Consider the following 12,900-nt stretch of genomic DNA (forward strand, 5'->3'; position numbering starts at 1 on the left):
TGCATCTGTTTCACTGTTTGTGGCTTTGTGTCGTCCGTGTCTGTCTGTACTCTGGAGTAGTGGAGTGTATGCATGTGTGCTGTACTGTCATGTGCTACTGAGCATGTATGTTCTGTTTGCTGTTTTTAAAATTCGGGGAACACTTGAATCTTGAGAACTTGATTGTTTTGTTTGTGCGTCTGCTCTGGTGGCTGTGTTTAAAATTTAATTTGGTTGTTTCGGGAGTACCCGATACCCGAACCCGAAGTGTCGGGTACCCGAACTTTCGGGTACTATATTACCCAGCGCAAATTCGGGTAACACTTTCTAAAACCCGAACTTTTAATTACCCGAATAACTCGACCCGAAATTTTCGGGTAACCCGAATGCCCAGGCCTACTTCTGACACTCTGGTACATGACTATCGCCATCAAGCCTAAATTAGATATAACTCTGGGTACATGCAATTACACCAACCTTACAAAATTAAATCAAAAGGAATTTCAGCAAATTAAAAATCAAAAACCTAAATTAGATATAAAACTATGTTTGCTATTTGATACTAGCCTAGTGCATCTTGCTTAGGACTAAAAGAATTCGTTCTTGCCACTGTTGTTGTACATAAAAAACGCTGTTGCATTGAGCAGCTACAATTAGCTAAATAATCCAAGTTGGCTCTGTTAAGCTACGTCAAGCTCGCCGTCCATGGTGGTGGTGTGGGGGCATACTAGTGCCTGAGGTATATCCACGGGCTCTGGTGTGAGTTAGCAAGTAGAGTTTTCTACTTCTCTCGGGCTTCCGCAAAATTTTAGGTCCGAGTCCGACTGGATTTTTAACTCCTGTGAAATAGAACAATGTCCAACCTTTCCTCAGTTTACCTTTCCTTTGTTCCAAATGGCATTGTGTGAAACGTTTCCAGTGGAATCGGATCCTTTGAAATTCCTATGAAATTACCCTAGGCCGCGTTTGTTTCATTGAAATTGAATTCAGTTTTAATAATCATAATGTATACAGAAACTAATTAAATTAATATATTTGTATATACAATATATTTGTATATTACCCTAAATCATATAAGAGAGATAGTTATACACTACTTTTATGCTATAGAGAAACCAATATAAGAGTGTGATATAAGTTATACATTAGAATAGTAGCAAGTAAATCTATAGAATCGATTTCCATCTCTCATCCAATAAACTTAAGATAGGCTTATATATAAACTTTGAAAAGTTATGTCACATTCTAAAAAAATAACTTACTCCATTAGTTAGATTCCAATTACGCAAAACAAAGTGAAACAAACAGGGTCTAAACCAAAACGGATCCTTAATAAGAACTGGAATATAACCATGGGTCAGCAAGGATCTTTTTCTGCCAAATACAGTTGTAGGGATGAGCAATATTAGGAAACTTAGGTCATGTTTAAATGCACTAGATTTAATAGTTAACTACTAAAATTAGCTAAAGATATTCAAACAGTCTAGCTACTAGTTTAGCCATTAGCTACTTTTAGCAAAAGTAGCTAATAGTTAGCTAGATATTTACTCCCTCCGTTTCTTTTTATTTGTCGCTGGATAGTGTAATTTTGCACTATCCAGCGACAAATAAAAAGAAACGGAGGGAGTATTAGCTTACTAATTCTTCTAGTATCTTTTTAGCCAACTAACTATTAACTCAAGTACATTAAAACACCACCTTAGAGCAACTCTAAGAAACTAGCCAAATTTACTAAGTTAGCTACTCTCTAAAATAGATTTTTAAAAAGTACACTAGTTCAACCTACTCCATAAATTCAGAACTTTATATGATGATCGAAGTAGGCTATCTAAAAATAAAATAGTAAAACTGTAGATAAAATAGTAAAACTGTACGGATAGAGAGCTACTAAATTTAAAGACATTTTTCTTCTAATAATAGCCAAATTTATCCTTACAAAGGATCTGGCTAGTCTCTTGCTGTTGCTCTTCCAAACAAGCAACCTAGACTGAGTAAATGCAGTAATAAAAATAAGATTTTTAAATTTATGCCCTTAGTTTAAAAACGCATCATTCATTACTGGCACTGTACCACAGGAAGAATTGCGCCAGACAACCCAAAGACTAGCGATTGATGTAATGGTCGACGAAGACCTTGAACACCAATGGAATGGCAGCCAGAAGCGCCAGCAGGGGAAAAGAGAGAGCTATACTAACAATGCCGAACTCGATGACTCCTCCCACTCCCGCCTCAGGCATGTGAAGTGGGATTGCCAGACGGCTCAAGCTCGACACAACTGCAAGCAACAGGATGAACATAGCGGTCTTGAGGTTGAAGCCATAGTGATCTGTCCCCGTAAAAGCCGCATAGAGTCCAGTCATTAGCGTGAACCCCGCGGCGGCAACGATCCGGAAGGTGAAGTCCAGCTGTGAGATCTCCTCTCGGGGTTGACATGCCGAGAACAGCTTCACCACGTAGTACAGGGCAATCGTGACGGCGTCGGGAAAGAAGGAGACCACGACGAATCCATCCAGGAACTCCACTGAGACGACCAGCGCCATCATCGCCAGAGCGGCCAGCACAGCACTCCTAAGCCTCTCGACGACTCTGACGAGAACCTCCAGCATGCCGTTGGGGAGATATGCCAGCGGCATGGCACACATTGTCATTCCGGTCAGGGAGAGCGTCGAGGTGGCGTAGCACGCAGCGAGGTCCAGCGGCGGGTCATGCTTGACCTGATTACTGTCTGGGGTTTTCAGGTAGCCAAAGACGATGCCCCCCTGAAGCGTGAACGAGACAATGGTGCCAACTGTAGCTATATCAAAGGTTCCCTTCATGGCGGAATCGTACCTGCTGCCAAGCTCCGAGCTGGGTAAACTCTCTTGCATCCATGCTCCAACGCTCACGGCCACGCCGAAAAGCAACACCTCCGGTACAAGAAGAACTGACAGCAACATGTTGCTTCGGTTCGTCACGATGAGGAGGATTGTGTCAGCCACGATTAGCATCACACCGGTGACTGCAACGAGAATGGTGCGAACCCAGCACCAGACATGGCCCCGCCGGCCATGCTGGTGCACGACGAACTCAGACATCATTAGGACCATAGCACACAAGAAGGTCATGAATATGAATAGGCCCTCGTCGACTAGGAGGTTGCTGAGGTGAGCTTTGCCGTGGCTTGTGGTCGAGTAAAGAGGCTTCATGTCCTTGTAGCTTGATAGCGCTGCCGTGACGAACACCATGATAGCCGACAGGACCGTCTGGTAAAAGGTTTTTATTCGGTCAGATTCTGACTTCACCAGGTCAGATGCAGGGTTCTCGACGACGATCGATCCATTTCCAATGTGGGGTTCACCTTCGCTGTCGATGTTCAGGGACATGGATCCCTGCACAGCAAGACCGCAAAACGAGATTACTACTTGGGCACAAGGCAAAGTTCCCTAACATGAACTTGAATAGATAGCCTGATGAGGGGTGGGGGTACAAATCTGTAATGTAACTGCTACAACCAAGCAATCATGTTCCACGTTGAACTCTGCTTTCAAAGTGCAGAAATGGAAGAAACTAAACTTACTAAGGTTTGCTATATGTTTGAGATTGAGAATATACAAGCAGCACATGAAAAGTACTAGAAGGAGATAATACTTGCACAACTATGGTGAAAAATCAACAGCTAAAACAGATCTAGAAATCCACAACGAAATCTTAGAAAGCATCCGAACAGATCACATGGTAGCTTACCTCAAGTGGCTGTTTCATTTCTGCATCCATGCTCTTATGGCCAACAGAGACCGGATGCAGCTCAGCCTCCACACCAGCTACAAGAGGAAGAGGGGAGAGCGCTCCTGAAACAGATAGAACAATATGTAGGGAATTAGAATGGCCCAGAGCTATAAACCAGAGAATATGGTGCCACTGAATACAGTACCGGGGGGAGTAGACTTGCAGAGTCTTCTTCTATGACCACATCAAGCAAAGCTGAAATCATTGCCCGGTCATCCAACCAAGAGCAAGAGTAGTCATATTTTTCATTTGACCAGTACAGCGAATCATTGTTGTTTGTTAACTGTTTCTTCGATGGGGACATATCTGGATGCCTTTGTATGTCTCCAGGAGAGACGTTCCTCTGCAGGACATGGACAGCAAGTGTACTACGATCTGTTTGTAAAAGAGGTTACTGAATCATTTCAAAGCACGAATACCTCAAGAAATTTCCACCTCCCTCAAAGAAGTATCAACTATTTTTGTTATCATTTTCTTCACAATCCACACATATTTCTATAAAGAAACAAAAAATGGCAATTTATAATGAAAACTTATTCATATCATTTGTTTAATTCGTGGATAACAGCAATCCAAAGAAAGCAAAAAAAAAAACAGAACAGATAGATGCATTTTGGTACAGGAATTGTAAATTTTCGGATTGCAAGGTGAAAGGAGAAATATAGTAAATGACACGAGTTGAGCCTAACTCAACACTCCACTGCTGATATTGTACATGCAAATCCTTTCTTTTTTGTCGGGACCTTTTTCCTTTGCTTTTTTGGCATCTGCAGTAAGCAAACCGAAGCGTGAAGAATTTTTGCCACACTATCTATCTAATCAACATGGCAATTAGCAAGGCTCAAACCTAAGACACACAGAGCACTACGCGAGGGAAACAAATCTCCGCGACGAACTTAGAATACGATCATAACAGCCAAAATCCACAGCAATAAATCTGCTTACAGCTGTGATAGTAGAGGAAACCAATCATGAAGACTTTTCGGTCATAAATTCATACAACTCAATAGTGCTGGTCAATGAATATTATTCTTTCCAAAATTTTGGTTTAACATCGGATGTATGATGTATTATATCATTTCAAACTGGAATACATGGCATTTCTGCAGTACATACAGGCATACAGCTTTACAATTCCAGAAGAAATAGAAAAGCCGGAACAAAGAGTAAAAACCGGAATAGAACTATGAACTATGGCTGAGAGGGGCATATGAATTACCAGCTGGCTGTTAGAGCTAGTTAATTTGCTCCTCTGGAGCGATTGGCGTTTGCAACTGTTCTGGTTGTGGCAGTTGCTCTGCTTGCTCTGGGGCAGTTGGTGATTTCAACTGGTCAAGCGATAGTGATGGCAATGGGGCTTCTAAGAAGTCTTGACCCTCTTGCTGAGGCAATGATAATCGCAATTCATCCTGTGTCTCCGGTGGTGATAATAGAGACTCTGGTGATTGTGAGCACTGGTGTTGATCATCTTGCCAAACCCAAACAATATCCTTCAGTGCCGGCCTTATCTCCTCTTTCACTAGCTTTTGATACTCCAGCGTGTCCCCATTGGTTTTTTTCAACTCAACTAAGAGCAAAGAAGGAGCAACCTCAAAAATCTCTGCATCAAGCTCAAGCATACCCTTCTTTCCTTCCTTCGGAGCTGCCAATTTCAAGGTCCCATTTTCTTTCTTCTTGACCCTCAACTTTAGGCGTTTGGCAAGCTCCTTCAGCTTTGTAAATACTGTTGTTACAGGCTGTCTGGTAGTAAATCTCTCTTCCCTGCGACCATACTTATCCTCAAAAAACCCAGAAAGATTAAAACCTGTTGAGAGACAGATGATGTCAAATGCATTCAAGTTTGGGAGGCTTAATGGCCCTTGATTTCCCTCAGACGTACTGCACTCTGTTGAGACAGAAGTTGTACCTTCACCCGTACAAGTATTCTCGCTTGTTTCTGCCTCATTTTTCTTTGCATGTGCTTCAACCGGTTTTCTGTACCAAGCACTCCTCTTTATCCTCGAGATAGAAATTCTAGTGCTTGGATCTGGAACAAGGATTTTATGTAGCAGATCCTTCAGCTCAGTTGAGAAAAAACGAGGGCATCTAAACTCGGCTCTGGAAATCTTCCTGTACATCTCTATCAAATTTGTGTCATGGAAAGGAAGGTAACCAGCCACAAGCACAAAAAGAATTACTCCACAAGACCACACATCAGACTTTGCACCATCATAACCTTTTCTACTCAGCACTTCAGGAGCAACATAAGCTGGAGTTCCACATGTGGTATGCAGGAGACCATCTTGCCTCTTGGACTCAGCTAGAGCACTTAGGCCAAAATCTGAGACTTTAAGGTTTTCATTCTCATCAAGTAGAAGGTTTTCAGGCTTCAAGTCACGGTGATAGACACCTCGACTGTGGCAAAAATCAACAGCACTGACCAACTGCTGGAAATATTTCCTCGCAGCATCCTCACTGAGCTTTCCCCCCTTAGCAATTTTGTTGAAAAGCTCACCACCTTTAGCATACTCCAGAACAAAATAAATTTTGCTCTTGCTAGCCATAACCTCATAAAGCTGAAGAATATTTGGATGCTTCACTAACCTCATTATTGAGATCTCCCTCTTTATCTGCTCCATGAGCCCAACCTTCATGACCTTGTCCTTGTTAATCATCTTTATGGCAACAGCCAGGCCAGTAGTAAGATTACGAGCATAAAAGACCTTTGCAAAGGTTCCTTGTCCCAGCTGTTTACCAATTTCATATCGTCCCATCAAAATTGTCCTCCTCCCATCCATCGTATCAAACTATGCAACGATAGAATAATGAACAAGCGCCACACCACTTATCAAAGAATGTAGAAGATTTTAACCGTCGTCTCCAAGGTGATGGCCAACAAATATAAAGGCCTTCAATCTACTGTGCTTTAAATCATTGAAAATAAGGGCAGTATCAGCATGAAGCCCATACTCATGAGAAGCCAACAATATCTGCTTGAACAGAGGTCGAATCTTGTTTGCACAAAAAATTCCCCCGTCGGTTTGCAGGCACATTTTTCAGCATTCCCAAGTCCTCTGCCTCTACAGGTTTAAAACTGCCAATAGGAACAATTCGATTAGGATATATAGACATAGGTGTAGTGACAATCGTGATTTAAGGTCACATGTTAAACAGGTACTTCGAGAACTAGGGAACATCAGATGAACTTCAATGCATTATGGCTCTACCACCAAAGTCGCATTACGGGTTAAAAGCCTTGAAGATCACACATATGGTTTAATCAGCTCGGCCGATTTAAACAAGTATTACATGTTTCAGACACATACCATTAGCCATAATAGCCATGGTCACATAACGGATTTAAGATAAAATCCTCCAGTTTCAGTTTTTTTTATCCACTGCAATTCTATGTCGTGGCAACACAAAGGTGACTTCTGGCAAATCAAGAAAATACAAACAACTTTGTCAAGACAAATCTAAAGTTCACAAAAAACAGAGTCCAGAAGTAGGGTCGGACTCAGACTAGCGGGGAGCCATCGGGTCCAGTCGAGGCCCCGATATTTTGAAACTTCAAATGCACTAGGACCTTGATGAAAAGACCTATGTCTTCAACTGAGATCCATGACGCGCGTTCTATAGAGGAAGGATAGGCCAATCTGATCGGGCCGAACCTTGGATAAATTGGTACTCCACTCCGCCGCCGGGAAGTAACAGGGTCAAGTGACGGAAAGGATGTATGATTTGAACCCGGCTGCGCGTTGCTCACAGCACGTACCAAAAATAACATCGCGTGCATCTAAGCTCAACGGTGGCATCCAAGAAGGTTAGGGTTACTTACCAGCAAAGCAGAAGACCTCGAATGTCGAATCCGGATGGATCTCGACTCCATCCCTATGTTGTAAACCCACCAGCAGGCAGCAGCGGCACCGCCTGGCCCGCCTGCTCCGGCGCGGAGCTCGATCTCTCGAGAAAGGCGGATGCCTCCGATTTCGTCCCAGCCAGCAACAGCAGCCGATTTTGGTCCCGAGTCGGTTGAGCTCCCTGGCAACGATTGTAGTAGTAGTAGTTGGGTTCCTGTGCCGTGTAGAGAGGATGGTGGGCCCTCAGATCAGAACCCCTCGGGATCTTCTGATTCCGGCAGCAGGACGCGTTTGTTTTGGCGGCGCGCTCCGCAATTCCGCAACGGCGATGCAAGTGGGCGTGGTGACGGTTAAGTGGGGGATTGGACGTTTATACCCCTGACGCGAGGGATCTACAGTGGACGTCTATGCCCCTGACCCGAGCTGGCTCGTGGACGGGTACGGGTTTAGGGGCAAGGTGCTTCGCAACAGGAGATCGACGGCCGGCGGGCCCGTCGGTCGGTGCGAAGATACAGCGGTCGTTGACGGGAGCGGAAATCGGAGTGTGCGAACTGCGAACTGCGAAGCGATGGAAATAGGAGGGGCAGAGAAGACAAAACAGCAAAGGCTATCGAGGCATGAGCTGTCCTGCCGTGGTAGTGCCACCCACGCCACGCCGTCGCCTCACTGGACGGACGAGGCGCTGCGCTGCGCCACGCCGCGCGCTTTCCCGTGCCCCGCGGCCGCGCCCCGCGAGGCGTATGCGTATCATGGCCATGGGCACGGCCCGCTGCGCTGGCGCCAGCCGGGAGCCGACAGGTGTGCCGGCCGGCGGGCTAATCTAATTCACGGGCGCCACGCCGCCACCTCGGTATGCGGTAAGGCTACTCACAAAGGATTTTATGTCTCTGTTTCCAAAAATGTCACATTAGATTTATAGATGAATGAAATAGCCTCTCTTAATAGAGAGTTTCATCTCACTATTTCATATGTCAGCATACTTATTAAATGATGCATATTGTTCGAACCGGTTTTGAGCCGGCGGACAGTCCGGCCCTGAGGCCGGACGGTCCGCGGTCTGGACGGTCCGCGCCTGTGGGCCGGACGGTCCGCGCGTGCGCAGAACAGATTAGGGTTCCGAGTTTTGTGCTACGGTTGTTAGCTATATTCGCGGGATTAGCTCGGAATCAGTTGTGTAAAGGGTCCAGCCCCCCCCCTCTATAAATAGAGAGGTCTACGGCCGATTTGTAATCATCAACAATCGAATCAATACAACTTTTATTCGCATTTTATCCTAGGAGTAGTTCTAGTCTAGCTTAGGTTTAGCCTCTCAATCCCCAAATTCTCCGCCTCTCCTTGACTCTACGTCGATTAGAGGAGTCTAGGTCGGCCTGCCCGAGCCTAGACACCACCTAGGATCTCTACTCCCCGACGGGGTCCCTCCCGGGAGCGAGATCCAGGCGCCGTCGGCGATCTTCCGTCGTCCCTGCGTACGTGCGGACCGTCCGGCCCCAGGGCGCGGACTGTCCGGCCGTCAGGCAGAAGTCCCAGCCGCGCACCAGGCCGCGGACCGTCCGGCCCCAGGCCGCGGACAGTGCGCCCTTGCGCAGAGAGCACCACCGCGCCTCGCACCAGGCCGCGGACCGTCCGGCCCCTGCGCGCGGACCGTCCGCCCCTGTGCAGAGGGCACCGCCACGGTTCTTGTTGAGTGTTTGGCGCTCCGAAAAGGCGTCAACATACTTTTGGCGACTCCGCTGGGGACAAAACATATAAGCTCATCAAATCGGCCCTCAATGGCCGGTTCAAGGGAAAGCTCTGATATTTCTCCAAGCAACATCATAGAGCCGACTTGGGAAACCTTGCCGGCTGACGAGCAGCTCCAGTTCGAGGAGCACAAGGAGCGGATGATCCAGGAGGCGAAAGCAAAGTTCTTGGCCAACTTCAAAGTGGACAGGAACAACAAGGTCGTCCGACATCGGGCGACGGATCCAGCTTCGCTCCAACCCACGCCAGATATCCCCAATGTAAGTAATACCAACGATCTGCAATCTCTTAGAAATTATGTAGAAGATCAGCGTGAACAAATGCAGAACATCATAGGGGGTATGCAAAGCGATCTTAAGAGACTAGTACGTGCATTTGATAAATCTAGTATCGCAAATTTTCCTTCGCATGAGGTTGAGTTAGGAGATAACGCGTGTAACACATCGGCTACAGGTTGTCACGACCAGTCACAACCCCTTTATGGGATGCCGATGGACACATACCCTAATCAACCGCAAATCGGCAGCAAACCAGCCGATCTGCACATGCCCGGACCGTCCGCACGTGAGCGCGGACCGTCCGGGCCAGCAACAGTCGGGCCTAATTTTAACGAGTTACCTAGATATGCGCCCGAGCCACCACACACGGCACAGAACCTAAACTACCCAGTCGGACCGTCCGCGTAAAACAACGGACGGTCCGCACATAATCACGGACGGTCCGGGCCAATGTCCGGACAGTCCGCACATGACCTTTTTGAGGAGGATTGTTACCGGAATCCTCACCCGTCCCAGCAGCACTTCCCATCGCACTATACAATGCATCAACCCATTAATTCAAGGTCCAGAGCCCAGGAAAGCTTTCCGGCCCCACCCAGGAGGCCGGAAAGAAACGATCAAACCTATGACCCATATAGGGCAAATGGAAATGCACCACGTAACTCAAACCAATGGGGGGAAAGGCAGCATGCTAATATCCAGCCAACCCCACCTATGTTTGACCAGAGAGTCGGTGGTCTCGCACCGGCTGCCATTGATATAGTAAGGGAAGAGATAGCCGGGGCGTTCCGAGATAAGCTCGGAGTAAGCATGGTCCCTGGGGGGCAATCATATCGGAAACCTTATGACAGCCGATTTGATCACCACCCATACCCACAGGGAACCAGGATACCCGAATTCGCAAAATTTTCGGGTGATCAAGGGAAAAACACACGCGAACATATAGGTCAGTTCTTAGCACAATTGGGAGAATTGGCCGACACAGAGGCATTCCGCGTACGTTTATTTTCATTGTCACTAACAGGAACCGCGTTTGCATGGTATGCCACTTTACCTCCTAATTCCATTTCATCATGGGGGGATCTAGAACAAAAATTTCATGATCATTTTTTCTCCGGTGACTATGAGTTGGATTTGGTAGATTTAGTGTCGTTGCGACAGACAAAAGATGAATCGGTTAATGATTACATCCGGAGATTCCGAGATACAAGAAACCGATGCTTTCAAATTCATTTAGCAGAGAAACAGCTAGTAGGATTAGCCTTTAATGGTCTGCGATATTATTTAAAAGAAAGATTAGAAGGCATCCAATTCTTTACACTAGCACAATTACACCAGAGAGCTTTGGCTTGTGAAAGCCGAAGCAAAGAAACTACTAAAACAATTCGTCACAACGTACATGTAGTAGAATGCGATCAAAGTAGCTCAGAAGACGAATCAGCAGAGGTGTATGCTGCTGAAATGGTTTGGCCAAAGCAGGCCAAATCTTCAGCATGTGCCTCCTTACAGCCGGTTCAAAAGAAACGGCAAGAGGAGGTTAAGTTTACATTTAATGTTGGTAAGTGTGATAGAATATTTGATGAATTACTTAAAAATGGCAACATTAAAATAAATCACACTGTTCCATCCGCCGACGAGCTAAAACGTCGTGCATATTGCAAGTGGCATAACTCATTTTCTCATGCCACTAATGATTGTAATGTATTTCGTCGACAGATTCAATCGGCCATTAACGAAGGACGATTGAAATTTCAGGAAATGCAGGTGGATACAGAGCCCTTTCCGATGAACATGATTGACTTCGAGGGCAAGAAAGTCCTAGTTCGGCCAAACACAGCCGATAAAGGCAAAGAGACAATCATCGGCAATGCTAAAGAGGCCGATGGGGATCGTAAAGTTTCTTGCAGGAAAGTGGTGGCCGAGAAGACTCCCGATGGAGGGGAGACCCTAAAGGTGACCATCACAGCCTCCAGTACCGGGGGGCAAGCGCAAACAGGGAGACAGATGCAGGAGCCCGTGTTGCGTATCCCGGACGGTCCGGAGAGCTCTGGCGGACAGTCCGGCCGTACTCAGGATTCACAACGTCCACGTACTTTCAAACCACGACGACCAGAGATAGGTACGTGGAAAACAAATACATTTAAAGCAGCTGGTCGGTTGGTTAAAGCCGGCCCAACTTTTGATCAATTATTGTCTAAATACGTAAAAAAGAAGGCCGGCCCCAGTGACCGGCCAGCAAAGCGACCCCGCTCACCCATTCATGAGCAGCGCCAGGGTAGGCCGATTGGACCACCCCACCAATCGGAAGAAATGAAAGGTCATACTATACAAGTAAGACCTAACATACCTGCATGGACACCTCCACCTCCATATCCACCTATGCCATATCCGTACACATATTTACCTCCGCCATATGTCCCAAATCAAATGTGGGGCATGCCACCATATCCATTTGGGATGCCACAGTACCCCGCCTGGGGGGCACCCCAAACATCTGTTTTCAATAGGTTGACGCCACCAGTACAATACCGATTGAGCACTGCTCAATCCGGTCACCAGGCACAAACCCAACAGAATTGCCGGACTACTCGGCCTTCAAGGCCGACCAATCCGGCAGGGGGGCATATGCCTGCAGCAACTCAAAAAACAACAAAAGGGGACATCATCAAAATAGGCACCGCAGATGTTGTCATACAGGGAGACAATAAAGGGCCGATGATTTTCGGCGAATCGGCCAACGCAACCGAAAAGGATACGGCTACCATCAAAACAGCCGATCCAAAATACTCCATGCCTCGATGGTGCCCAGCGGGATTGACACGATCCCAAAAGAGAAAATTACAGCGCCTAAGAGCAAAGGAGAGCCAGGAGAAAGAGGCGGAAAAGACATTTAATGACACACATCCATTATACCCGCCACCGCAAAAGAAATGGAGACCGAAGGCCGTTGAGAAAAAACAAACGGCCACAGAAATAGAAAGTCAATCTGCACCAAGCGCGGACCGTCCGGCCACCCCACGCGGACCGTCCGCCGTTCACCAGGAAGCCTCCAACGACACGACAACATCAATGGAAGAGGACGACCTGCTGGGAGAAGACCTGGTCGACTACGAGGCTTCTCCAGAACACCCAGGTATGGATGTAAATATTATTACATTTTCTGCCGATTGTACGATCATCGGCGACGATGAACCTGTTGTTGCCCAGTTTGATTTTGGTCCTAAAGAAGCCGCCTTTACTAAACCAAAAGAATCGGTAAATCATTTAAAGCCGCTCTTCGTGCGCGGCCACATTGA

At 46.6% G+C, this 12,900-nt stretch overlaps 2 protein-coding genes across 3 annotated transcripts; both read right to left on the reverse strand.

The window, feature by feature from the left end:
• Positions 1-2,018: 2,018 nt before the first annotated feature.
• Positions 2,019-3,779, reverse strand: LOC100383263 (uncharacterized). The gene is given in 2 exon segments (NM_001175923.1): positions 2,019-3,347; positions 3,703-3,779. Coding segments are annotated over 2 exon segments (1,296 nt in total). The 5' UTR covers positions 3,733-3,779; the 3' UTR covers positions 2,019-2,081.
• A 937-nt stretch (positions 3,780-4,716) lies between these two features.
• Positions 4,717-7,911, reverse strand: LOC100281650 (uncharacterized). Of its 2 annotated transcripts, none has more exons than XM_035965845.1 (2): positions 5,110-6,521; positions 4,717-5,050 (listed from the first exon to the last, which is right to left on the reverse strand). In XM_035965845.1, the coding sequence occupies exons 1-2, from the start codon at positions 6,519-6,521 to the stop codon at positions 4,984-4,986; spliced, it is 1,479 nt and encodes a 492-aa protein (XP_035821738.1). In that variant the 3' UTR covers positions 4,717-4,983. The 2 variants fall into 2 exon arrangements, with proteins under 2 accessions (XP_035821738.1, NP_001148041.1); NM_001154569.1 differs by adding an exon at positions 7,562-7,911 and having other exon boundaries at positions 4,759-6,817.
• Positions 7,912-12,900: the final 4,989 nt, after the last annotated feature.

The sequence above is a fragment of the Zea mays genome, chromosome 3 (genome assembly GCF_902167145.1).
Source record: "Zea mays cultivar B73 chromosome 3, Zm-B73-REFERENCE-NAM-5.0, whole genome shotgun sequence".
NCBI lineage: Eukaryota > Viridiplantae > Streptophyta > Magnoliopsida > Poales > Poaceae > Zea > Zea mays.